The sequence below is a fragment of the Aythya marila genome, assembly GCF_965140915.1.
Source record: "Aythya marila genome assembly, chromosome: 4".
Lineage (NCBI taxonomy): Eukaryota > Metazoa > Chordata > Aves > Anseriformes > Anatidae > Aythya > Aythya marila.
In genome coordinates, this window is record NC_139045.1 from 19339609 (window position 1) to 19365712 (window position 26104).

General features: G+C 35.3%; 1 protein-coding gene across 4 annotated transcripts in view; it reads left to right on the plus strand.

Moving 5' to 3' along the window:
* The window catches only part of FAT1 (FAT atypical cadherin 1), a 108511-nt gene that overhangs the window by 41663 nt on the left and 40744 nt on the right, over positions 1-26104 (plus strand). For all 4 annotated transcript variants that reach the window (XM_082758972.1, XM_082758974.1, XM_082758975.1 and 1 more), the window contains exons 4-7: positions 15250-15311; positions 18837-19166; positions 19690-19900; positions 24139-24278. In XM_082758972.1, coding sequence (XP_082615098.1) covers positions 15250-15311; positions 18837-19166; positions 19690-19900; positions 24139-24278 — 743 coding nt within the window. The remainder of the gene's footprint in view (positions 1-15249; positions 15312-18836; positions 19167-19689; positions 19901-24138; positions 24279-26104) is intronic.

Here is a 26104-nt window from a genome sequence, read left to right on the forward strand (position 1 = left end):
GCATGATGGTTAACATGCAGTAGTTCTTAGAAAGCAGAACAGGTATTTAGTATGGCATCTACAAATAATAGCTGATAATATTGTATACAAGTGTATATTTATAAGCTGTTTATGAATTATGTAGTTGCTAGTCTATATTGGATTAATCATTCAGAAATTGATCTGTTAGTGCCAATTCAAGAGAGTTATTGTATTCATTTTACTAAGAGCTTTCAATCGAAACATGTAATTTCATTTCTATCTGAGAAATGAGAGGAGCATGAATTAGATGATTTTTGCTGTTGTACCTGGCAGGAATTGTAAAGGTAGTAGCCAAGCCAGCTCCTCATTGTAACTGCAAAGAGGAACTTAGAGTTCCTCAGTGCGCCATTGTAGTGGACTGGAATGGAATTCTTGTTCTGTCCTTGCTTCTTGTGTTTTGTAGTTTTATTTTATTTTTATTCTTTCATGCGGGGCAATCCCAAGCACAAATACAGTCTGGGTGAAGAATGGATTGAGAGCAGCCCAGATGAGAAGTACCAGGGATATTGGTTGATGGGAAGCTCAACTTGAGCCAGCAATGTGTGCTTGCAGCCACAAAAGCCAACTGTATCCTGGGCTGCATCAAAAGCAGCGTGGCCAGCAGGGCAAGGGAGGGGATTCTGCCCCTCTGCTCTGCACCTATGAGACCAATATAAGAAGGACATAGACATATTTGAATGAGTCTAGAGGAGGGCAACAAGGATGGTAAAGGGGCTGGAGTGCCTCTTCTATGAAAACAGACTAGGAGAGAAGAGTCTGGTGAGACCTTATAGCAGCTTTCCAATACCTAAAAGGTGCTTACAGGAAAGCTGGGGAGGGACACTTTGTCTGGGAGAGTAGTGATGGACATGGGGCAATAGCTTTAAACTAAAAGAGGGGAGATTTAGATTAGATATTGGGAAGAAATTTGTAGGATTCTGTGATTGCAAACTTGAAGAAAGGTATTCAGCTTTAACTGACGAACAATAATGGTTCAACAAAGTCAAAGCATGGATATGTAAGAGCTAAGAACATCCTTAATTGCTGTAGAGCTAGAACCATTAAACTCAACTCTGCAAACAAAGACAACTAACTGAACTGTAGGCCTTACTCTGTGTCATTTTCACACAGATAGTATTGTTTTGCCATGTCATTATTTTAAAAGATAGCTACTCCTCAATGATACAGGCTTCATCTAAATAGTATGTCAAAGATTGCTGAGATGACGTATCTGAAAGAAGCCTGTACTGCTTTCTTTTAAGTGGCAGGATATACAATGGAATGGCAAAGACTCCATTTGCAAAGCTAAAAGAGTTCCAGCTCTCCTTAGTATTACTGAACAAAAGATTGGATCCTAATCAGATATATATAGGATAAACGAAGACCCTTTCACACTCTTTTTGATTACCTTGTCCATGTATTCAGCCCAGAAATAATTTCTTATCCTGTGAAATAAGGTTTGGATGTGTTTTTTCTTTTGTTGTTTTTTTGTTTTGCCAAATTGATTTGCTTACTTCCACTCCCCTGGGACTTCTGCTACATTTATTGTACTGACTAGATTTGGCTTGGGGAAAGAATTGGGTAGTAAATAACATTTTCTCCAGAAGCCATCCCTCAGTTCAGAAATTGAAAACAATAATAGCAAATGAGGCAGGGAGCTACCTGATGTTGCTTCATATAAGAATTTTGAGTCAGACATGCAGAAATGCTGAGTGCAAAAGCATAGCTTCACGCCTTGATATGAGAGTTGGTGCATAAATTCAAAAACTGGAGTGGTATTCATAACCTGGGTAGGAAATTAACAACATTATTTTTGAGTGCTCGCTACCCAGTACTTCAGTTTTGCAGGTATAAAATAGGAATAATTGCACTACCTAATTGCATTGGAGTGTTGTGAACGTGTTCATATTTATGAAGCACTTCAAGTAGTATTATGAGAATTCCACGGTCATTCCTTTGAAATTAGTAATCTGCTGGTGTAGGAGTTAGACCATTTAGATAAGGCCTCCCTTATCCAGAGAATTCCAACAGAAACACTGAGTAATTACCCATTTTGGAACACACTGTGTCCTGTGATCTGAACGAGGCCTGAGTCTGTGTATCTTAACACACACTTACCAGAAAGTCAACTTCAGATGACTTTGCAGCCTTGACTCTGGAATTTCCAAGCTGAGTGACTAAATCTCAAGATTAGTGTTTTGTATATGATTTAATATTATTTGATTCAACTTCTGATCATCATATTTTCTTTTTTTCTATGTTCTTTTTTAGTATCCAAAGTTTTGAAAGTACTTACACTAAAGTGATCCTGCAGTGGTTTAGGATTGTGGCAGTTTGTCTTCTAAATAATACATTCACCTCAAATATACATTATGAAGTTCACAACAACCTTCGAGCTGAGATAAAACTTTTCTGCATATACAATCCTACCATATAAAGTTTTTGTTTTTTTTTTTTTTATATAAAAAGTTTGTTCTATCAAATGGGGATAAAAGTTTTGATAGCACTTAGTCTATGGATCTTGCTCTCTGCTTATTAGTTAGTGTCTAGCAAACATTAGAGCTTTGAATGTATAAAATTATAGTAGCTCATGTTTGTACCTTTAAAGCAGTATCTCGTGTGTGTGTTTGATTTGGAGACTGAGTGAAGTGAAATAGGAAATGGGTACAGCTGCAAACAACTTCCATGGGTTTCCGATAATGCTGGAGAATTACTCAGTGAGGAAATGAAGGGGCAGTGACCACACAATAGTATACACTTCATTTTGACAAAGGAAATCTTTGTTGCTTAACTACGTGTGGTTTTTAATCCCAATTGAGCTAATAGTTTAGAACTCAAATAAAACAGGCACTACTACATTACACGCAAATGTGATTTACAGTTAAATAAAAACCCCAAACACTGAAATTATTTTTCTTGCTACTTTAGCTGACAACAAATGACATGCTCCATTATTGTTCATTCATGTCCCACAGCTCAAAGTGTATGTAACGAGTATGTGCCCAACTATTTGTCACGTGCAGAGAAAATAAAGCATTTCATTATATTGACTGTAGAAGAATTTTTTTTCCTTCACCTTTATTGAATATGTGAACAGAAGTAACCCAAAAGTTTGTTAAACTTCTTCTGCAACTAGAGAGGATTACATGAGTAGACAAAAGTTTGTATAGACTTTTTTTCTTGAGCCTGGGAAAACAAGTTTATATCTGTAAAATTATTAATAACATCTTCACAGTCACCGTACAATTTTTAAAGATTTAACATTTAAAAAGATGGAAAATATGCTGTGTTATAGATAGTTTTTTATTACTATTTGCAAGCACTTATGTAGAGATCACTTCTTTTAAATTTTTAGATGATGCTGTTAGAGCTTTTTAAATTAATATTCTGTTATATCTTTAGAAAACTGAGCTGGGAAGAGCAAAAGGGGGAACAAAGTAGCAGTGCAGCAGTCCTTTCCCCCTCCCTCTTTCTGTCCTGGAACCACATAAAACCTTCAGGTCATACTCTATGATTTATGTAATGAAGTGGGAATTTAAAAGAAATTAAGATTTTCTTTCCATTATTCACCCTTACCATACCGTGTCACAGAAATGGTGATGGAGACATAGTCACTGTATAACTAATTTTTATAGTAAGAGCTAAGAACTCCATTTTGAGATTGAATATATAATGTGGGAAATTACAATTCTGGCCAGGGAAGAGTTGTTGGTGAGATAGAATTATGAGCCTCTTGCATAATACCACTACGTATACCACAGTATAATGTCTTGCAGAGGTGTGAGCCTTTCAATGATAGGCTGTCTGAGTAGCATAACTGTAATGAAGTTTGTATATCTAAAAACACTACTACATTAGTATCGATTTCCTATTAAGAGATGTTTATTCAGTCAGAAGTAGTGCCCATATTAACAAACTTGGCTTGATTTTTTGAATGATGAAAATAAAAGATCAAAACCTGAGTGATTATAATTTGTTTTAGCTAAAAAATTCACAGGAGTCAGTCAAAATCTAAACGAGCTAAAGAATTTCTCTCCAAATCTTGAACCAAGACATTTGACAGGAGTTTGTAATCATCTCTGTCATGAGTGTTGCACGGAGGACTTTACATATGGTCTGGTTGCAAAATCAGTTTCTTCTAAATCTGTAGATCAAAGGCATTTCAGGCTTGTTATAGTTGTATTCTGTCTTGTAAATATAGAAAATAACACGCAATTAAAAGAAAAAGAAGAAAGAAAGAGCAACAGCATTGTGTAAATCAAACACTCACTCAGATATGTTGGGAGTTGGTTGTATAGACAAGTACTGCCCTCAAACAATTACCTGTAATGGTGTAATAACAGTAGTGTTCTTAGTGACATTTGAACAATTTCCTGAGTAATTTTGTAAATTCGTATATTATCCTTAACCCCTTCTTAACGTCAATGAGGAGGATAATGAGGAGGATTACATTGCACAGCATTGTTGCCTGAACTTTGCTTTCATTTGAAAGATTGAAATGAGTAGCCAAAGAAAATTCCAATAAGGTTATTTGTAGGCTGTCTAAAACCCTGAAATATCTCAACATGATAATTTGTGCCTCATTTATCCACATACTCACACTATTTGAATTGGAAGAAGGCACCTCAAAAAAAAATAAATAATAATTTTGACTGATTGATTATTGATAGTGTTAGAATATACGATGTTACTACCAGCATGCTACTCATAGTTCTTGCCTTGGTTCCTTCAGAGTATAAGCTTTTGCTTCCAGTGTTATTTCTGTGATAAATGATTGAAAAGCCTCTGCCAAATCTCATTTTCAAATCTTCCTTTGCATGTTGTCCAAAAGCTATCTTTATTTTACCAATAGAAAGATAGTTCTGTTTGTTCCTTTCTTAAGGAGACACATTCTTGAACTCGCCTACGTTTAAAAATGTAGAAGACTGTAATTTTAAAATTGGATTGCCGCTTCCACAGTTGACAAAGCAAGACCAGCCATCTTTTGCAGCTGAAGAGCTTTCTTAAGGAAATCCTTGTGATTTAATATAGCGAAAAACAAAAAATGAAACAAATAAGCCACATAGATAAAAATAATAAGTATCCATGGATGGGGGTTCAGAAGGTGAATTTTGCTCTTCCGTAACCTGTATTTTCAAAACTGTAAAGGACTGGATTTTGTCAATAACAGTCAGTTAGTTAGTGTTATATCCTTTCTGTGCAAATCATTTAAGTAAATATTATTTTTTCTTGTTTCTATGTTTTAAAATGTAAAATTAGTTGCATAAAACATTGTGACCTTCACAGATCAGTTTATATTTTATTAATTAATATTTTCATTTAATTACAGTTAACAAACTGTATTATGTGTGTCTTCTTACTCCCCTGTGTTTGTTGTTGTTGTTTGTGATGGTGTCAATTACCCACATGGTTTTGTCATGGAAATCTAAGCTACATCTAATCATCAAGAAGTTCTTGTTTGCACTGGCAATATTTTATGGTCTGTGCACATTCAGGTCCACTGGGTGGTCTCATTTGTATAAAAATAGTCTTAGATGCACTACAATAATTGAGATCAAAACCCACCCTTTAATGTTTTGTTTCCATGGTTGTTATAGTAAGAGAGACCACATAGGAAACTAGTACTTCTGTTCCATTTTCTGGCATCCCATAGGGTTATTTGGAAACTACTTTCCTGAAAGGCACTTCCTCATAGAATAAATGCTTTTAACTACAGATTTTAATTTCCTGTTTAATATGGAACATGCTGGTATAATTTTTCAGAAAATTTTAAACCACAGTACTCATGGTTTAAAACAAATCTAGCAGTACTAAACTTTACTCTTCCTTCTACTAATATACTTTACTGTTTGGAGAATTTATTAAATATCAAAAAGAGTTCAATAGTTTCAAGAGTTCAAATGTTACCTAGTTGTTCTTAACCAAAGCTGTCATGATGTACATGCTATAATTGCACCAAAACAGACGCTGGTATCTATCTTAGTAAAAATGGTTGAATTACACAAGAGCAAGTTTGACGTCAAGGCGATAGCCAGCACAGAAATCTGCTCCAGTATTTTCTTTGAGGTCATGTATTCTTAATTAGCTGTAATAACTTCTAAAATCTCTCCATTAAATTTTAGGTTTGTGTAGCAAGATGTAGTTGAAATGCATGAAGGCTCTGATTTTATGGTTGTTGATATGCACCTGTAACTCCAAATCTGTTTGTTGATTAATATGTTCAATTAACTCAATGCAAAAACGTCATGATTAAACTTTGTTTAATTTCAGAGACAGCATTTACCAACTGTTAATAGCAGTTAACAACAGACTGAAGTCCAAAGAGTATTTTTTTTTCTTTTTTTTTCTTTTTTTTTTTTTTTTATGAATTTGCTACTTCCTGGCAACATACATAATCCATATATATATGTTTCAGTGGTATTATGGGAGATTAATTATGGAATTGTAAAACTGTGACAGAGAAAGTGGCCACAAAACTCATCTTACTCCTTTAATAATTGTTTTCAAATATTTCTCTCAAATAATTATGACTTTTTAAAGCATAACTCAGCGATAGCCACAGTGAGATAAAAACTTCATTTCCTTGCTCAGGGGAAAAAAAAAAAAAAAAAAGCCAAGTTTGGAAAGGAGCATAGGGTTTCTTTATTCAAACACTACAAATGCAGCAAGATTATGTTAGGTTGGAAAAGGTTGTTCAAGGTGTTGTGAGATTTTATAGCAATAATCCTGCACTTTTTTATTGAAGATAGTAAGTCTCAAAATGAGGGAATAAAGGAGAGTGATGAAGATAAGGTTAGTAAGAGAGTTAATTACTCTAGGAATTTGGGCTTTGAATGGGTGTGACATCACTGTACCAGATAGGGCTGATGGCAAGAGTATTTTTGCAAGGTCAGCAAAGAGATAACAAACTTACAGTTTTCTGTTGATAATAAGATCAAAGTTAATTCTATGGGAAATTTGTCATCACTGTTACTAGCTTCCTTTTAATAATTAAATTTAGGTTTAAGGTTCTTTTTTCACACAAATTTATTTTAAACAATTTTTATAATTTATTAAGTTGGTTTGTGTGTGTGTGTTTGTGTATGTGTTTGTGTGATTTTACCTTATACTGCTTATGACTTCCAATTTTTTTTTTAATCTTCTCAAGTACAAGAGAAACAACCTAAAAAAAGTATATGATTGCCAGTAAAAGCAGCTACTTACTAAATGCTCTCAAGTATTCATCTTTCGAGGTCCCTTCCAACCCCTTCAATTCTGTGATTCCATGATTCAGAATGATGAATATTAGACTTAGGTTAGTTTTTCCAGTGTAGCTATTGTGCATGGGGAAGGGTGTATGGGGGAGGAGGAAGTGGTGTGATTATTTATATAATTATATTATTCTCCAAACAGTTTTACTAGTTAAAAATAAAAAATAAAAAAATGCAGTGGTAGTTATACCATTATCTTAATAAATAAAGGCTGAACATAAAGTACTCCATGACTGTAAAGCTACACAGTTAATGTTATAGGATACGTTTTGAACAGTTTCCTATAATTATATGGTTACTAAACACAGATTTTATACTTCAGCTGAAGTATAGCTCAAATTCCACAATATTTATTGGATTAAATGACTTGGTTATTTACGTAAATCGTTTTTTCCTCTGTATACCATATGTTAATAATCTTTGGTGGGTTGTTTGTCTTTGCTCTCTGCTTGCAGTCACTAAAATGATTAATGAGCACTCTGATCAGCAAATTCCAGGTCTTTGTATCTGGATGCTGTTAAAATAGTTGAGGGAAGTGATTCTTAATAAGTGCAAGGTGCACATAGGAAGTTATACTTTGTAGTTGTACCTTTGAGTACTTTGAGTAATTAAATTGCCTGGCTACTGATTAACTTGAAATGTTGCCAGAGATCTAAGTAACTTACTTTTTGACCCTATATACAAAGCTTGCAGTCCCTCCTAGTAACATGTAACAAACTTATAAACACTGATGTAGTTGTACCTCAATAAATGGCTAATGTGCTGACACAAGCAAGCCCCTATGGTCTAGGCTTGTTATCCCTTATTTAATGCAGTCTTGGGCTGGGTGGAACCAAGATCTCAGTTATTCATTATGTTTCTTTCATAGAGTACTGTTCAAAGGGCAAGACGTTTATTCAACTGGGATAAGTGTGACAAAAATGATTTTTGTGTATGAAATCTAGAGTATATGCATCAGCATCTGAAATAGGAAAGAAGTAACTGCCTAAATAAAAGAAGGTGATCTGCAAAGCCAATGATGTCTGGACTCCTGTGAAGCATTTTAGCCCTTTAAGTCTCAACTTGACCTTGCTGCATGTGCACTGGGAATGGCTGCTGGCTTTTGCCTCATCAGCTGCAGGTGGGAAATGAAGACAGAAAAGCAGCTAAATGCTGAAAGACTGTGCTGGTTGAGTGCAATCATGCTATACTTAACAGAAAAGGAAAACTGATTTCAGCACAGTATACTACAGTAGCATCTCTGTTTTAATTTTTCTAAAGCTAGCTCTTTATAAGTGGTGAAACCCTTTTCTGTAAAATAATCAAATCATGCATGAATCAGGTTCATACATGAAGTGGAAAACTATTCCTTAAGCCCCCAAAGTAGATTTAAACTGCCTAGAAAAGTCTACTAAGCACCAGAGTAGAAGGAGAAACCTGGGCTTTCAGTCTCAAATTTGTCTCATTTTTATACTTACCAGTCTTTTGTTAAAATAATAGAAATGATTACTTTTAAATGCTTCACTTGAGCAGAAAAGGTATTTCCAACCATTTAGCACTTTTAAGTGGTATAGCTAGTTTCTTTTGGGACTGTATGCTTATAATCATATTTTCAGCATTTGAAAATTATTGGTGATGGTTTTGTCAGTGGTTTTATTGAGAGCTGTTAAGGCACTTAGGTCAAGGAAGAGTTTGAAAAGCAAGTCAAATTGCTAAGGAACAATCTTCAGGGCCATGTAATAAAAGAAAAAAGTACCATTTCTTCATGGTATGCTCTCTCTAGTATGATAGTTGATTAAGTTGTTCATTTTTTTTTTTTTTTTTTTTCTGCTCAGCAGCCTGCATTCATAGTGATATGTTACAAAGTCTCACTGTCTAGCTTGAAATCATCTATATATGACTGGTGGGACATGGACTTTAAATTTTAGCAGCTGCAAAGCTGAAATCTGATCTAAAATCCCTCTTCTATTGCTTTCCATTGACTTATTTTTATTAACCTGTTTATTTACTTCACTTGTGAAGAAATGTCTGGCTTACGTAGAAGACAAGGTTTGACTGTAGTCTTGCCAAAAGTATATCTGAACATAGTATCAATAAAGAATTTATTTAGAAAGGAAGTCTGAACCTTTTTTGATGGTCACTGTAAAGTAAATTAAGTGCAAATCATAATTAATTTGAAATTGGTTGAAAGAAAGAAGACTGGGGGAGGGAGGGGGAAACACACTTGTTTTTCCATGGCCATGATGAAACAGTCATGGATTATTAATCATTTTATCCATTCTTTCAGAAAATGTTGAAATACCAAAAGCAGTTCCAAACATCCTAAGAGGTCTTCCTGACAGTGGGACTTGAAGTTCAGTGTATTCATTTATCAGAGAAGTCTAGGATGTGACTTGATCACATTGAGTACTTTAATGAGGAGGAAACTACTGATCCCATACCTAAGGGCACAACAGCCTTTTTTTTTCTTGAAGAGATGTAATTGGTTATCACTGTACAGAGAATGTATCCTGTAATTGACCCGGTATGTTAGGGTTGTGTTATGCAGTAGTCAAAACTAGGTTATCATTAGAGCCACATGTAAATTTAAAATCCATACTTAAATTCTTACACTGATCGATATTTTTAGACATTGTAAAGAAAATTCCAAGATAATAGTTTTTAATATTCATTAGTAATTCACCATTTTGGAACTCAAACTGGGGGAATGGAAGTGTAAATAATTAAACTGATCTAGAGCTTTAAATTGAGTTGTACTAAAACAGTCTAGAAAAAAAAAACATTTCTGCAGACTGGTTATGGTTTGCATTCAGCAGGGAAGACAAAAATCTCGTCAACAAAATGTAACTGTAAAATTATGACTACCCCTTATCAGATTTAATTCCAGTGTCTTGTGTCTGTTGTTGATAAAAATGTTATATCTGCTTTCCATTTCCTTAAACCTTCAGTGCCAATGCATTCAAAGATCAAAAAAGCTGTATTTATTTTTGTATACTACAGTTCAAATACCGTTACACTGCATTCAAACCAAACCAATCAGCTCCAACTCACTGGAAGCAACTAGCAGACTTGGCACCTGGTTTAGTCTTTTGGATTGTGGGGTTTAGGGTTTTGGCTATTAGCCAAACTCCCACCCAGCTGCTCACTCCAGTGGGATGCAGGAGAAACTAGGAAAACCGGAAACAAAGAAGGCTCATTCATCGTGATAAAGACAGGAGGATTGCTTACTGACTGCCATCGCTCCCAGGCTGACTCAACCTGAGGGAAATTAACTTCATTCATTCTCAATCAAAATAGATTCCAATAGAACCACTGAGATGATCCATGTGGCTAATAGAGTGGCGTTACTATTTTTATCATGGTGCCTACCTACTGTCCTAGAATTTTTTAAAAGAGTTTGCCATTTCAGTATTGATTGGAGTTGTTGTTGAGGTGTTATTTTTTCAGATATGGGACTGAGATGCAGAGGTAATGGGATGTAACTAGGCACTGAGATGAAAACATGTGGGATAGAATAAATCCCTACTAATGTCAGCTCCCTTGTGCTATTTTCTTGTAGCAGTTTTCTTAATATTTATGCAATTCAATGCTGTACTTGCATTTTTGTCTGCTTAATATTGTTTGAAGTGAACAACTGAAATAAATTGTATTTGGATACAGTTGTAACTGTTTTGATTTTGCAGTAGACCTCATAGTAGATATCCCCCGAATGTAAACTCTAAGGAGGAAGGAAGGAGGAACAATACAATTGTTTGTTACCTTGTGTGGGGTTTTTTGTTGTTGTTTTTCTCAAGGATGTTTACAATTAGTTTCAATTCATTACAGTACTTTTCCATCTAGTGAGGCATAACTGCTGTGGTTTTATCCAAAGACTCTAAATTATACAGCTGCTGTTATGAAAATGTTACTGGTGAGGTGAGTTTTAAAACATTACTGAATGCAAAGATTGAACTAATTTTCTAAAGGCACCATTTTCTCATCATTAGCTTAGAAATGTTTGTTATAAACTTGTGTTTTCCCAAGGATGGCTGACCTATCTTGACTTACTGTGCACTGATTCCCAGGTGGAATAACAGTGATGGAAATTACTGGAGCTGATAGTTCCTGTTGTGTTCTGGGGAGGACAAGAGGGGAGAAGTGTGCAATAAGAGGGCACAGAAGGAAAACAGGAAAATATGACTGCAAAACAATGCTCTGTGAGTCAGTTTTGCTTCAAAAAGGAATGCGTTGTCACAGTGCTCTTTCAAACACACTCTGTCATTTCTCTCATTCAGCAGTGAACAGATTCTCCACACCATGTAGTAAGGATCTCCAAAGTGATTATGTTACACACTTCTTCAGAAATTAATTAAAAATCATCTTTCATTGTCACTTCTGTGCTTTGCAGCATTGGTAGCTAGGTAGCCAGGGCTCATCACAACCCCAGACTAGCAGCAGAAGAGTAAAACATTTGCTCTAACACAATACACTGCTGTGAGTTTAAGGACAGTGGTTTGGCTTTCCTGTAATGGTGCCTTCTTTTATGTATTTAAGATGAATATCTAAAAATATTTTATTAGAACTGAGAAGCATCACCATGGATGGAAGATGCAGGAGTTGGCTTAGCTAGAGGTTTGCAGCAGTTTTGGCAATAGAGGCAGTTGATCAGACAATGATGAATATAGTCTAGTGAAAGTGAGGTGCAAGTTTCACAGGACTAGCATGATGGGGACAAGGATCACTTTGCTGAATGTTTGTTGGGCAGGAGAATAGGAACAGAGTTAGGCTGGAATTGAGGGCCATTTAATGGTCAGGTGGGGATTTAGTGTATGCAGAAGTGTGGATATTCATTTATGTGTGTAAAGGTAGGGCAATGAGATCTCCAAACTGTTACAGGAAAGAGGGGGAACTCGATCTAAAAACTTTGAGAATGTTAACTCAGTAGAAAGAGCAGACTGTTGGCTCCTGTCATGGGGAGCTGATTTACAGTAAGTCCAAAGATTCTCTCCAACCATCTTAATGAGCAGTCAGAAAAGCCATAGTGCTTGGATTAGGAATGCTGGACTTTACCATCCTGGCTGTAATTCTGAAATGCTCTAACAACAAATTAAATCTATCAGTGCAGCACTGGGTGTTTAGAATGTACAAAAGCTTGAGGGGAAAAAAAGAAAAAAAAAAAAGGGAAAATCTCAGTGTTTGCTATAATCAAACCCTTTATAATGTTAAACTGTTTTGAAACAAACCTCACTCAAGCTAATGTTTCACTTAGGAAAGTGGCTAGCAGTAAAGGGTTAAATGCAAAGAATGTCATGCATGTGTATGTGATTCTAAATCCAGAAGTGTTACATTTCCTTTGTTGGCACTAGTTTCTGCTGAATTTACAGGATATATATGGTGAAGACTAAGCCCTTCTGTTAATGGTCTGAAGTGTTTTAACAGCAGTGTGGCATGCTTGGTTGAAAAGGTTGGAAGATTTAACAGATCAAAGCATTATACATTTTGTTCATACTGTATACTTATCTATCTGCTTACCTTTTTGAGTTCTACTGAGCAGCTTCATTAAGAAAAAATATATATGGAACTAGCTTTTCTTTAACAAACTACTGTATGTAGAATAGCGGAACAAGATGGAATTCTTTTTTGGAGTGCTTGCAGCAAAGGGTTTGTGTTTGTTGTTTTTTTTTTCCCCCCCCCAAAGTATTAGCTGGCATTTATTAGCAGTGGTTCCAGTCTTCCAGTCCTTATGGCTCCACTGGGGAAAAAGTGGGTAGGAAACTGCTGAAAGATGCTGTCTTTCTACTCTCATGTGCGCAGTTCTCTACTTGCTGCTGCCATGAGAGATGGAATCTAATATTGTGCAGAGGGTGCAGAATGAATATGGGAAGTGTATTCAGAAAAACACAAGCATAATGAGTTGTTTCTACTGGAATTTCTTTATTCTTGGTCTTTTAGAGACACCCCCCCCCCCCCAACCCAGCTATTCAATAGCTAACTCATTGAGTGGCTGTGCTGAAACTTACCATTCTCCCTTGCAACTCCAATGAGCCTCAGGGGATTAATGCTTCATGGGAGGGCTTGTGATGGCTTTCTCCAGAGGTATTTGGTGGAAGGGAGTGGTTAGGAGAGCCTGTGTTTCTTCAAGTCTCCTACAAGTCCCTTTGCTCAATGGAAGTAGATGAGGCATCTGCTTGGCCATTTGTTCATTTCCAATTAACGGTTCTGTGCAGCTCCTCATAGAGCCTGTGAAAAAGAAGTGGTGTGGTTTGGCCAGCCTCACCAGGAAATAAGAAGAAAGCTTTGTTTAGAGTATGTGACAGTAAATATTTCCAGTTGTCATTGTTCACAGCTCTGTAATCTCTGTGGGAAGATGTTACCTCAAGGACATTAATACTTTGACACATACTTTCCTCCCTCCCTCCTAAATTCATAGTACTACCACAACAGTTCCCCCCCCCCCCCCCCCTTTTTTTTTCATTCACACTTTTCTTGGAATTAAGGGCAATTATTTCATAAAACTGAAAATAGATACCACAAGGATAGCATACAAATCTTCTGTGTTGCAAAAGTATAAAAAGGTGAAGTAGAAGATGATAGAAATTTGGTCAGAATACTAGGTGTATGATAGATTTGATAAAATGGCAAGTCAAATTGCTTGAAAAACAGGGGGCAGATATGGCCATAATTGAATGGTTGTTCTTTGAACTATTTTTTGAAGAACAGTTGAACCTTTGACAGCTGTAATATTGTGTTATATGTTTTGTTCATATTATTTAGTACAGGCTGTCTGTTTTGTTGGAATATGTAGACTACAATTCTGTTTTGACATAAGCATTGGATAGCTATGCACAGATGGTGTAAAATTCTGTTTCTGTTGGCCTTTCTCTTTTAAGTGAAATTGAAATATTTATTGATGTTGCTGTTCTTAATTATATGCTCAGTTTTTATCAGCTGTGAGACAACTGCTTGAGTCAGGCAGAACTAGTGCTGCACCTGAGCTAATGAGCATGTTTTTTCTGGGAACTGAACCCAAATACTGTTGTTAGCTCGGTTTCTTTGCCACACAAAAGCCATTAAACTGTTTGCAGGTACAAGTTGGCCCTACAAACTGCCATCAGTGTGTTCACTTGGCACTTAGCCTGAGCTAGTAAATCCCAGCTTGGCTTTACACAGAGTTCTGTCTTGTATATTTGAATGCCTGGCACATTTAACCCCCACCATGGGCAAGCCATTCAGCTATAACTGAAAGTTGACTGAGTTTACTTTTCATGAAACTCAGTAGCTAAAATTTTGAGCCTGCTATTAGGGAGCATTGTATAGCTTAGTTCCTTTTGTGTTTAGATCTTATTCATTTTTCACCCTGAATTCTTTGACTTTCCTCATTTAAAGCAAATATCATACCTTCCTAATATTGCATCAAATTTGTATCAAACTCTTGCAACAATATCTAACGTCTTGCACCAAAAACTCATCCTTCTTCTGTGTTACTGCCAGCAGCACTACTGTTTGAGTCTTCATCTCTGCTAAATCAAGCCATCAGGTGTGTCCACATGCACACATACTCAAATTGCTGTTTCACACTATTAGTGCATCTCTTCAGGTCATCCTTACTCTGTTATTGTTGGTAAAAATAAATACAAGCAGATGTTTCCACTGAAGTGATTATTCAAATTATTTATGTAGTATGTGTAATCATTCTTTGAATAAGGTATATGAACACCCTTTGAAAAAAGACTTATTGTGAGAGAAATACATAAATTCCTGCTGTCAGAAACAAGACATGGATGGGTCAGAAAGTAGAACTGCATCTGTTGTCTTAAGGACTACTACAGCTTAGCTTTCAAATAACAAAGAATATTTTCACAGACCTTAAGGACTGGAAACCCCTCAACCATTCCTTTAATGAAAGCTAAGTGCTGCAAAAATGGAAGGGACCACCAAAGAAGAAATTGAGATTGGATATATTGGTGACTACAGGTTTAACATAACCCCCATCCAGATTATTTTCTTAGAGGATCTGATGAATTATTCTTTTATGTTACAGGTCTAATTACAACCACATCTAGAAAACTAGATCGAGAGCAGCAGGGAGAACACATATTGGAGGTAAATAATTTCTTTCATTCTCTGAAAAACAGTGACTACAAGTTAATTATTCTTTTACGGAAAGTTAAGTATGCCATACTTGATTACCATATGAAGAACTTAGATAATTGGATTTCAGAAGTAATTTGTGTCTGTGTTATATTGCAATGCACAAAGCTATGCATTAAAACAGTGTGTTGGGACTTTTTATTAAGAATTAAGATACAAATAAAGGGTATTTTTTTGTTTTTATATCAGTAAGCCAAGATCTTATTTCAAACAGTACAAAGACATGATTGTTAGAAAGAGCACTGTGATTCTTTTTTCTCCTCTATTGAAACAGTCAGTGTTACCCTACTGAATATAGACCTCTGAAAGATACACAGATTTGTTTTCTTTTTTTTTCAACATTGAGAATACAAACAGATTAAGTAGACTTTATTTTTTTTATAACTTATTCATCAGTCACTTAAATAGATCTGTTGACAATGTGCATGACAGATTCTAAGAAGATGACATTTGTGACACAATTCTTTTATTTAGTTACTTTTGATTGATCATCTGGAATTTATGCAATAGATACTCTCCTTCTCTGTCAAAGAACTTGGAAGAAAATGTAGACAACTGTGAGTTTGCCAGTTTCCTGTTACTGTCATGTAATGTGATGGCATTGCCCTTCACCAGCAACTTAATATTCACAGTGATTTTAACATTGTACCTAAGATCTGGAACCATTATTACACACTCCATCTGGATGATAGGTAAAGGACTGCAATATGAGTCACCAAAACAAGCTTTAAAACTTATCTGGTTTTTCTCCAGAATTGTCGGAGCAAATCTGGACTTACTCAGTACTTGTATACCTGTAGGAAGGTTTTCTGATAGAAATATAAGCATAAAAACTGCATAGATTTGTTGGAGAATGTAAACCTCGTTAACATGAACTATTCTTTTGCAAAACTCTGGAGTACAGAGAGTCCTCTTGGGTCTTTTCAATCCCTTAGGCACATTGGAAGCTGGATTAATATGATTTCTTAACATGATTTTAACTTCTATACCAGAATTGGAATGAATTCTTTTCACTTAAGTAGCAATAGGGTGGGATTTCCTCTAAAGTGTGTAGTAGTAATAGAAGCTAAGTGAATTAACTGGCTAAGCTAGAAGTAATAGAAAAGTGAATTAACTGGCAAGTGCTGTTTAGTACTAGACATGTTATTCTTGTAAATTGTAAAACCACTATATTATTCTCTTTTAAATTGCCTCCTGAAATCTGCTTGTGTAAGTTTCCAAAAGCAATTCCTGTCACTTATATCTTATTTCTGTGACCCATTGCTATGTATATTGATTTTAAAATTGGTATCTAATGACTTTTGCTCCTATGCATATTGTATTGGCTTTTCTGTTGGACTTACACATTAAATAAAATGAGCTGTGAATCATTCTCTGACCCCAAAGCCACGTGGCACAGTATGGCTTTGAATGCATATAACTTATCCCTAGAATAGGCTGGCTATCTCCAAGTTGCCTGTTGAGAGTGGTGCCTGAATTCGGTGAATTCCTGACTGTACCTAGGCAATGTTTGCGAGAGTGCTATTTGATCTGGACAAAAGCTTGTCAGAGGTCGTACTAGCAGTGTAAAGGTATGGACAGTTGTCCACTAACATTCATGCTTGAATTTTGGATCCTGCTTGGTGTCATGCTGTGAACACAATAAGATCAAAGCCCTGCCTTTTGATATTGCAATACAAAAAATAATAAATAAATAGATAAATGAACTGAGCTAATTATTCCAAGATGACATGTACAGAACTCAGGCTGTTCTAAGGTTACAGTATCCCACAGTGGTACATAAATACTCATGCTTTCACCATTCTCTATAAAGATAGCAGATTAAGCTGCTTGTGCTCTAGTTTGGAATGTTGGTTATTGCCTGATGGTATTGTTTATAATTCTTCATTCTTTCTTCAGTTTGAATCCCAGCTGGTTAATAAAGTTGTAAATAAAAGTCTGCAAAATATCCAGTGCAAAAGTCCTGAACTATGGTGTGATAGTGACAGGCACTATGGCCCAAAGTAGCAGTTTTCCCATTTGTTAGTTTTATGTTGACACCTTTGAAAATAGATTGGAAAGAAACCCAGAAATGCACAGAATGGTGGGCAATGTTGTCAGCCACTCAAGCCAAGTGCTGTGCATCTGGCTAATTAATTGAGCATTGAAATGTTGACCAGATGGGTTGGTGAGTTTATTCCTTGTTTGCTATTAAAATTGATCTTGGATTGCACTCCTGCTTATATAGTAGTAATTACTATGCCCCATTCTTTTATTCCCAATTTGTAACTATTTTCTGAGTTCCAATTTGATGGATTATTTTTCATGCTATTATTTTAGATCAGCTTCATGCCATTCTCTCATATCTTAGCATTCTTTTTGTTTTATCGGTAATGTCTTCAAAACTCAGGTTGCCATTAAATCAAACTTCATTTTCTTTAAATTTGCCATTTTTCTTCTTGGCTCAAAATTAAGCAATAATGGAGCAATATTAATTTTATGTTAACAGACAAGTTATTCTGTACCCCATGATGCACATATTTAACTCCTTATTAGCCAATAATTATAGCAATTAATTATTAGCAATTATATTATTGGACAATAATATATTACTCAATAAGGGGTTAAATAGTAAAAGGTAAAGTAATAAGGTAAGATTGCTATATATGATATGTTTTCATATCAGTTTGGTCCATTTCCATCTTTTTCTATGTTTTCTGATTTCAAATTAACAGAATTCTTAATTTTGCTGTATTTTTGTTCAATATGCATATATCAATAACATCATATCAGTGCTTGCAGAAGATTCCTTATTCATTTCCTGGCATTTTTATTAGAAAATTTGACTATTGCTCGAAGAACAGATTTCATTTCATTTCCCAATTCAGTTAGGCTACAGTAATAGATTGTTATGTGTATTGCTTTAAAAGGCTATTTTTTAAGCTTCTTTCAAACAAGATAGTGATTTTATGTCTTAAAATATAGTTTTTTAATGCATAGGCCTGTCAAATTCTGAAAATTATAGTATTATAAATTGCATCTTGGAGATGTAAAATCAAATGATTAAATTGAAATGTTGTAAGGAAACACTAGGCTGAAATTACGTTAACATATTATTATTACAGTGAAACTGTTATTAAAGATACTATACTTGTGTGCTGTTCCTGAACTCAAAAATTTAATATTTCCTCCACAGTGCTGCAAAACAGTAGAATAGATTTAATATATATCTATGCTGCAAAATAGCAGAATGTATTTAATATATATCAACTCCTTCATGCCGTACATAAAGCATGATAATGTTAAGATAGTAGCTGAGTAACTCTTTGTAGTTCTTTTTCTAAGTATTTACCATTACAGCTTTATTCAACAGTCTTTATGTAACTGAAGTTAGAGAATTACTTTGCAGTCATAGGAAAATCTGATTTTAAAAGAGCGTTGTCAGAAAGACCATAGTTGAATTGAACACTAACTGTATCTTTTTTTAATAAAAAACAGGTAACAGTAACAGATAATGGTATTCCTGCAAAATCAACAGTTGCACGAGTGATTGTGAAGGTTTTAGATGAGAATGACAATAAGCCTCAATTTTTGCAAAAGTTCTACAAAATCAGGCTTCCAGAGCGCGGTAAGCCAGAACGAGAAAGAACTGCTAGGAGAGAGCCAATCTATCGAGTTATTGCTGCAGATAAAGATGAAGGCCCCAATGCGGAGATCTCTTACAGCATTGAAGATGGTGATGAACATGGCAAATTCTTCATTGAGCCTAAAACTGGAGTGGTTTCATCCAAAAAGTTTTCTGCAGCGAGGGAATATGATATCCTTTCCGTGAGTCAAAATCTCATATATCATGAATATGTGAAATATTCTTTTATCTGTATTCTCATCACATTTTATTCAGTAGCTGGCAGATGAGTTACTGCAGTATCTGGAGGAAGGAAAGCATCAACAAATCGAGAAGTATTGCTTTGTGGGTTGGTACTGTTTTTTAAAGGATGCTTTCAGATGCTTGTATTGAGCAAGTGAATCAAGAAGCTACAGTTCTTTTCCAGAACTTGACAGATAATGAACAGAATAAGGGAGCATAAACAATCACATTGACTCTCTTTCAGGAAGAAAGTGAAATAAAAGTGAATTTATGGTAACAGTTTATGCTACTGTCAGGTGCTACATTTTTTTTCTCCATTTGCTCCCCAACTAATGAGGGGCAAGTAGCACTCTGAGAGACACTTAGCCATTCTGGATAAATCTCACACAAACAAACATGCCTGGAGCTTATTATTACTTTTCCATTTATGTGACATAATGATTTATATGACTCTGTAGCTTAAAAGTTGTGTCTGTTTCACAGATTAAAGCTGTAGATAATGGTCGTCCACAAAAATCATCAACTACACGGCTTCACATAGAATGGATTCCAAAGCCTGTCCCACCCACAGAGCCCATTTATTTTGAGGAAGCATTTTTTTCTTTTACGGTGATGGAAAGCGACCCAGTTGCTCACATGATTGGCGTAATAGCTGTTGAACCTCTTGGAACACCACTTTGGTTTGACATAACGGGTAAGGATGCCTTAAGGGCTTTTATTATTAGAAACGAATGCATGGAGTCTGAGATACTGGAGGGCTCATTGCAGCTTGGTTTCTTAACCACTCTTCTAAGTAATGCAGTTTTGGCATTCTTCAGCAGTAGATATTTTTTCCTGTAGGATTTATTTTGTTGTAAATCAAAACGACTGTTTTTATCAATGCCACTATATATCAAAAAATAAAATTGCATTGCAAAATATTTGCTGTGTTGCAGTTTTGTAAATGACTTATGAATATTGTGTCAGTAAAATTAAAACAAATCAAATCAATCTTAAAAGTTATATGATAGGGAAAGAAATAAAATGCCACTTTTCTGCAAATAGGGATAGTACACCCAAAGAGAGATTACACTGTTCACACTGATTTCTTTTCCTCTGGGCTGCCCCTCAATCTGCTGCTGTCCTCTGATTCAGTACTAAAAGGAAAGCTCGTGTGCTACTAACCCCAGCAAACTTTTTCTTTACATATTCTTCCTGTTATAACATGCTTTAATCTCTGCCATTGGAAGTGGAATTCTAGTCAGTAATATGACTATACATAGATGCTCTGGTGACAAAATTAATAGTACTTTTTTAATTTTAGACTAACTCATTAAACCACTGAGTACCAGGAATACAGAGAGTGTTCACTGTATAACTGATACTAAAAACAAGTTCTGACCTGTGTTACATTTCAGGATCAAGTTGAACATCAGAGCCTTGTTTCAGGAGAGGTATCTGTAGTAAACTGTTTCTGGTCTTAAGATAGCCCTGTAAGATTCAGATTTTCCACCACATTCACGAGAGAGATAAGGGACCTTAGTTACAACTAAACATGTTATCCATGGTTATGGAGTGAAGTTGTCCTTAGCTGTTGGGGCGAACTTTTTAAAAAATCACTTCTTACAAATCTAATCAATTTAAAGATCTTTTCTATTGGTACTTTTGTTTTAGGGGATTCTGAGAACGGCAGCAGTTAAAGACAACGTTTGTAAAACTGATAAGTGTAGCATGAATATAGAAATGCCAAATATTTGAAGGTGTTCTCAGAAAACATTCAAGCACTCACTAGTACAGAGAACTATTTCCTGAATGCATGCTACATATGTGAACAGCATGTGACAGTACTGATAAAATTGCCAATGTATTAAATAGTTCCACAGAGTTTTTGTTCGATTCCTTTGAATCTATTCCAGGGGAAAAGAATAGTTTTTGTCCGAACAGATCAGAGTCAAATAAAAAGAGTTTGCTTTTAGACAAGTAGTGGGGAAAGAGATCTGTAAAACTTGGTAAAGGAAATAAAGGGTTCAAAGATGCCTCCTTGTATTCTTGTAGGGGCAAAGCTATTTTCATTAGAGGTATTTTGAAACTGAGACAGTTCTTTTACTGTTCTCCCAGACATGCATCCACATAGACATAGGAACAGAAAATCAGAAAATATAAAAACAGCTTAAGTGAGCCAAGATGGAATATGAGGAGAAGGCTCCAATTCAGACAGGGTCATCCAGTCAACAAACAAGAACATCTGTAGACCAGATAGAGACCATTAAAGGAAAGGTGAAGAAAGGGATGTTGTCAGAAAGAGGTGAGTGGTTCACAGAGATGAAGGACAGTAAACAGAAGAGGACTCAGATATCCTTTATCCCAGTCTTTAGAGTTTCTACCGAGTAAACCAATAGCATTTTCTGGGTTCTAATTAGCAGAATTTGTTAACTAGACTAGAGATGCATTTTTCTAATCTTTTTAGTTTGTTTCAACTGTTGTGCACTCTGAGTAGTGTGTACAAATGAATAGAATTCTGATGATAGTGTTATTTTGAATTGTTGCTTCAAAGCATGTAGCATAGTTTTAATATTTACAGCATTTTTATTTTGTGCTTAACAGAGTAAACAGATGGTATTTTTAAAAAGACAAATGCAGAAAACTCCAAAGGGGAAAGAACAGGACTTGTCCACAAACTGTAGAAAATGAAATTTTTCTGATTGTTTTCTTAGTGAAAGTGTTTTTGGAAAGTTTGATATATGACCATGTTGATGAGTTATCAGCTACTTTTGTAGACTATCACTTTACTGCCCTCTTTTACTGTTTCTAATAGCATGAATTAATTTGATTGACAGCTTTCCTTTGTGTTCTGTGCTTGCTTTCCATGCTTTCTTTCTTTTTGGCTGAGCCAGGAGACAAGCTTGCTAGTGAAGTATTTTACATCTTTCAGATGGCTTGTGACCTGAACTGTACAGCAGAAGGTATCTGCTGAGATCACATAATTTATTACCAGATTATGAGATCTGAAATGAAAGCGTACATTTATAAAATATTTATTTTATTAACCCTTCGGAAATCAAAGTGCTCACAGTTGCATTTGTGACAGGTTCGTTTTTGTTTTGTTTTGTCATCATTACATTTATACTGCATCAATTCATAGCTTCCAGTTTTGGTTTTAACCAAAACTGTTGCTGTTACACTTTCAGTGTACCAGATGCAGAAGTTTGGGTTGAGTTCTGCTTCAGCGGATTACTACTACCACCACTACTGTAAAAAATTAGGGAATGTCTTTGTGATTCCCTTGAAAAGGGAAGAAAATAAAGTTGGTTAGAAGAGCTTGTCCTTGTATCAGGGAAACTAAATGAAAAGGTTAATTCACCCTGTTCTTCCCTTATAATGGAGATTACTCCATTGAGATACTGAATTCTACTTTCCTAGCCATCTGAGAAATTGGTATCACATACCAGCTATAAAAAGTTAGACTCATTTTCTGAAGTTAACATCTTGCACAAAGCCAAAGTATTTTTTTTTTCATGTAAACCTGCTCAAAACAAAGATGCTATGTTTCATGCTATTCAGTTGATATCTGTTCATGTCAATCAGAGCCACTAAGAGAAACTGGCTTTCAGTGAAACTAAAAAAAAAAAAAAGTCATTATGTTTGTCATTAATTGTTACCAACTATCTTAAATCCAGTGAAGCAGAATCCAGTCCATCTTTCCCAACCCGATATGTCTGTCATGCAGTGGAACCTTCTAAAGGTGAAATCCTTTTACATGTGAATGGGGGCCCATTTCAGTATTTACTGTTCTTTCTTAGATTAAGTATGAATTTGCAACCTTGGGAACTTTACCCACTCGCTTCTAGCCTTGGTTTTTCTTAAAAGACATTCCATGATTTACAAAACATAGCATGTAAAAACTATTTAAAAAATAATAAATAAACAGAGTATGCAGAACTTATCTGAATCCTATCTTTGTAAAATGCAATTAGAAAAACAAATGTACATAATCAGGAGAAATTGGTTTGCCATATCTAGCACTGGCGTGACCAAAATAAAAATTGGCTCGTCCATTTTAGGCAGTTTATTGAGAGGCCTAAAGCAATTGAAGGTAAATGGCAATATTTATCATTGTTAAAAATATTTGGACATCATGGACATTGTATTCTCACAATGGTCTGCTCAGAATGGCTTGATGATGATGATCAATTAAATGTTTAAATGACTAAGTGTAGCTATTGATCCGCATGGTTATTTAACTATATTTCAAAGGGAAATTTGAAAGTTAGGCAAAGGAAGATAATTTGCTTCAGAAAAACAGCGTGGGCATTGGTCATTTAAACATTTAGCACTCATCTGAAATCCTACTTCAGTAAGGAGGGGTTAGGTAATGAGTTCTTCAGATACTCTGCATTGACCTGAGTATCCTTTGGAGGTATTGGAGCTTTTTCAACCTTATCTATATTCATGTATGAGTATAGTAATTTATACTCTGATTCAAGAGATATAAATTTGACAGTATTTCTGATTTGGGGTTTTCATTTATTTCAATACAAAGTATGTTTTTCACTATTTATCCTGAATGTCTGCTCATAAAATAAACTATCACAATTCACCTGGTAATTCTTAGTTTCCCACTATTTGGAATCCTAAAATTCTGATTAAAAAATAGAGAATCCTGTCTAAAAATCTATCCTACTAAAATAGACATATGTCATAGACAGTAGAATAGACAAATCAGTTTTGTCCAAAATTAGTCAGTTTCAAATATTTTAAGTAGCACCATACTGCATTACCAGGAAAAAGAAAAGAAAAAAAAAAAAAAAAAAAGGATTTAAAATAAATGTGTATATAAGTACATGTGTATATAGTTCCACCTTCATTAAGCATCTGAAGAAAGAACATGACCATAACATGAAACAATGATGCTGTGTTTTATGAACTTCTCTCTCTCCTCATTTCCTGAACAAGGTGGCAACTATGACAGTCGATTTGATGTGGACAAGGGCACTGGAACTATCATTGTTGCTAGACCTCTTGATGCAGAACAGAAATCAAATTACAACTTGACGGTGGAGGCAACAGATGGAACCAGATCTATCAGCACTCAGGTAATGGACTTAATGAAGAAGTGTTTGTAGAAGGAGGAATATGGAGCTGCGTGGGGAGAGAGAGTTTCCTTTTCTATGTAATTTTTTTTTTCATTCTGAACAATTAATATGCTTTATAATAAATTAGGTATTTTGTCTAAAACAGAAGTGGATTATGATATTCATAGAGCTGTGGCATTTGGCAGTCCAGGAAGGTGTATTTTAGTATGCTGTAGTTTGAGTTGGCAGCTTTTAACTTATATCATGTTTCTACATTAGCTAAGAAAATGAAAGTAGAAACAAAGCCTTTCAATGCATGATTTACTCAAAAGAAAAGGGTTAATACTTCTTATTTGAGTTATCCCCTCTTTATCCTACTCCTCCCAAAGCACCACATTATATGATTACTTACAATGGTCTTTAAAATCCAGGGTAAGTTTTTATATTTTTTTTCCAAGGTCTGTGGCTGGCAAATGGTACAGTAACCAATGACTGTTTTTTGAAACTGAGTTTCTCCTTCTGCATGGTGTGTGTTATAGAAATGAGGTTTAGGTGATAGCATCATTGTATATCCTCCTGAGTAGTATTGTTTACCTTCAGTAGAGGTAGAGATAGCTGCTTTCTGGACAGTGTTTGGCAATATATGACAAGTCACATTTCTTTAATTTCTTTGCTAAGACTCCATGGCAGTAGCAAGTGTTTGCAGTCAGGTTAATAGAAAGTTATCTGTAAGGCAGAAGTATTTTGTGACACTAGTGGAAACAGCTCATAGTAAAGGGAGCTGTGATGTATTATCCCTCCTGTTTCTCCCATCTAGCTTCTTCCCCCAGCACACAACCTGATTATAGTTGGAAATAAGGTTTACCTGAGGTTGGTGTGAATGGAGCTGTAAGCATGGAGGAGCTCTCCTTTTCTTCCAGATGGAGAAGAAAGGTTTTAGTTACTGCATTAAAACTGTTGGATAAAGATGGTGATATATTTGTGTTATCTGTAATTGGGTTACCTCTCAGTTACAGAGCTCAAAGAGCAATAAACATGTTGGTACTCTTATGTACATAGAAATCTGTGTTATGAACGTAATTTCTTGTTCAACTTTTGTATGATATGTATGTTCTTCTGTTGTTTTACCCTGTGTCTTATATGTCATCTTCCCCCTTCCAGCCAGAGCAAAAAATAGCTTGTCAACATTTAGGATTTGAAACAGGGTCTTTATTGAGATGACTGCATTTGATAGGTCAAATATACTAAATTCTGTAGTTGAAGAGTACAAGAATAGCAGTTTTGTTCGAGAGCTTGCTTTTACTTTAATGGTGACGATTATGAGTGATATGGTAATCCACAAATCTCCAAATATGACAACAGGTCCCTCAGTAGAGCTTGAATTAGTAAAGGATGAATTTATGGTCTCAATGACAGCAGATATTCTATCCACGCTGTTGCTTATATGTAGCTGAATACATAGCAAGCATCCTGAGCTGTCACATTTGAACCATAATCTTTTTTTGTCTCCTGAAACAACCAAGAATTGGAAGGTCACAGAAATACTTTAATCCTCACCCTTTCTCTTCTCTGGGTTATGTGATTCATTTAGTTTTTCTCAGAAGTGCACCCTGTAGCTTTTGTCCAATTTCTTTAAATGAAACTGTTGTTTTAGCATTTTGTAAAGCTGGTTGAACGTTATAACCATTTGCCACAACAACCTTCTGCAGAAGAGTTAGAATACTAGTCTTGAATTTGAAGTCCTTTTATTTCTGATAGCTTTTAGTATGACTTTCATTTGTGTCTCTACTTTCCTCTCTCCGCTACAGTTGGCAAGAAGAGAGGTTGTGGTTTCTGTTGCAAGAGCA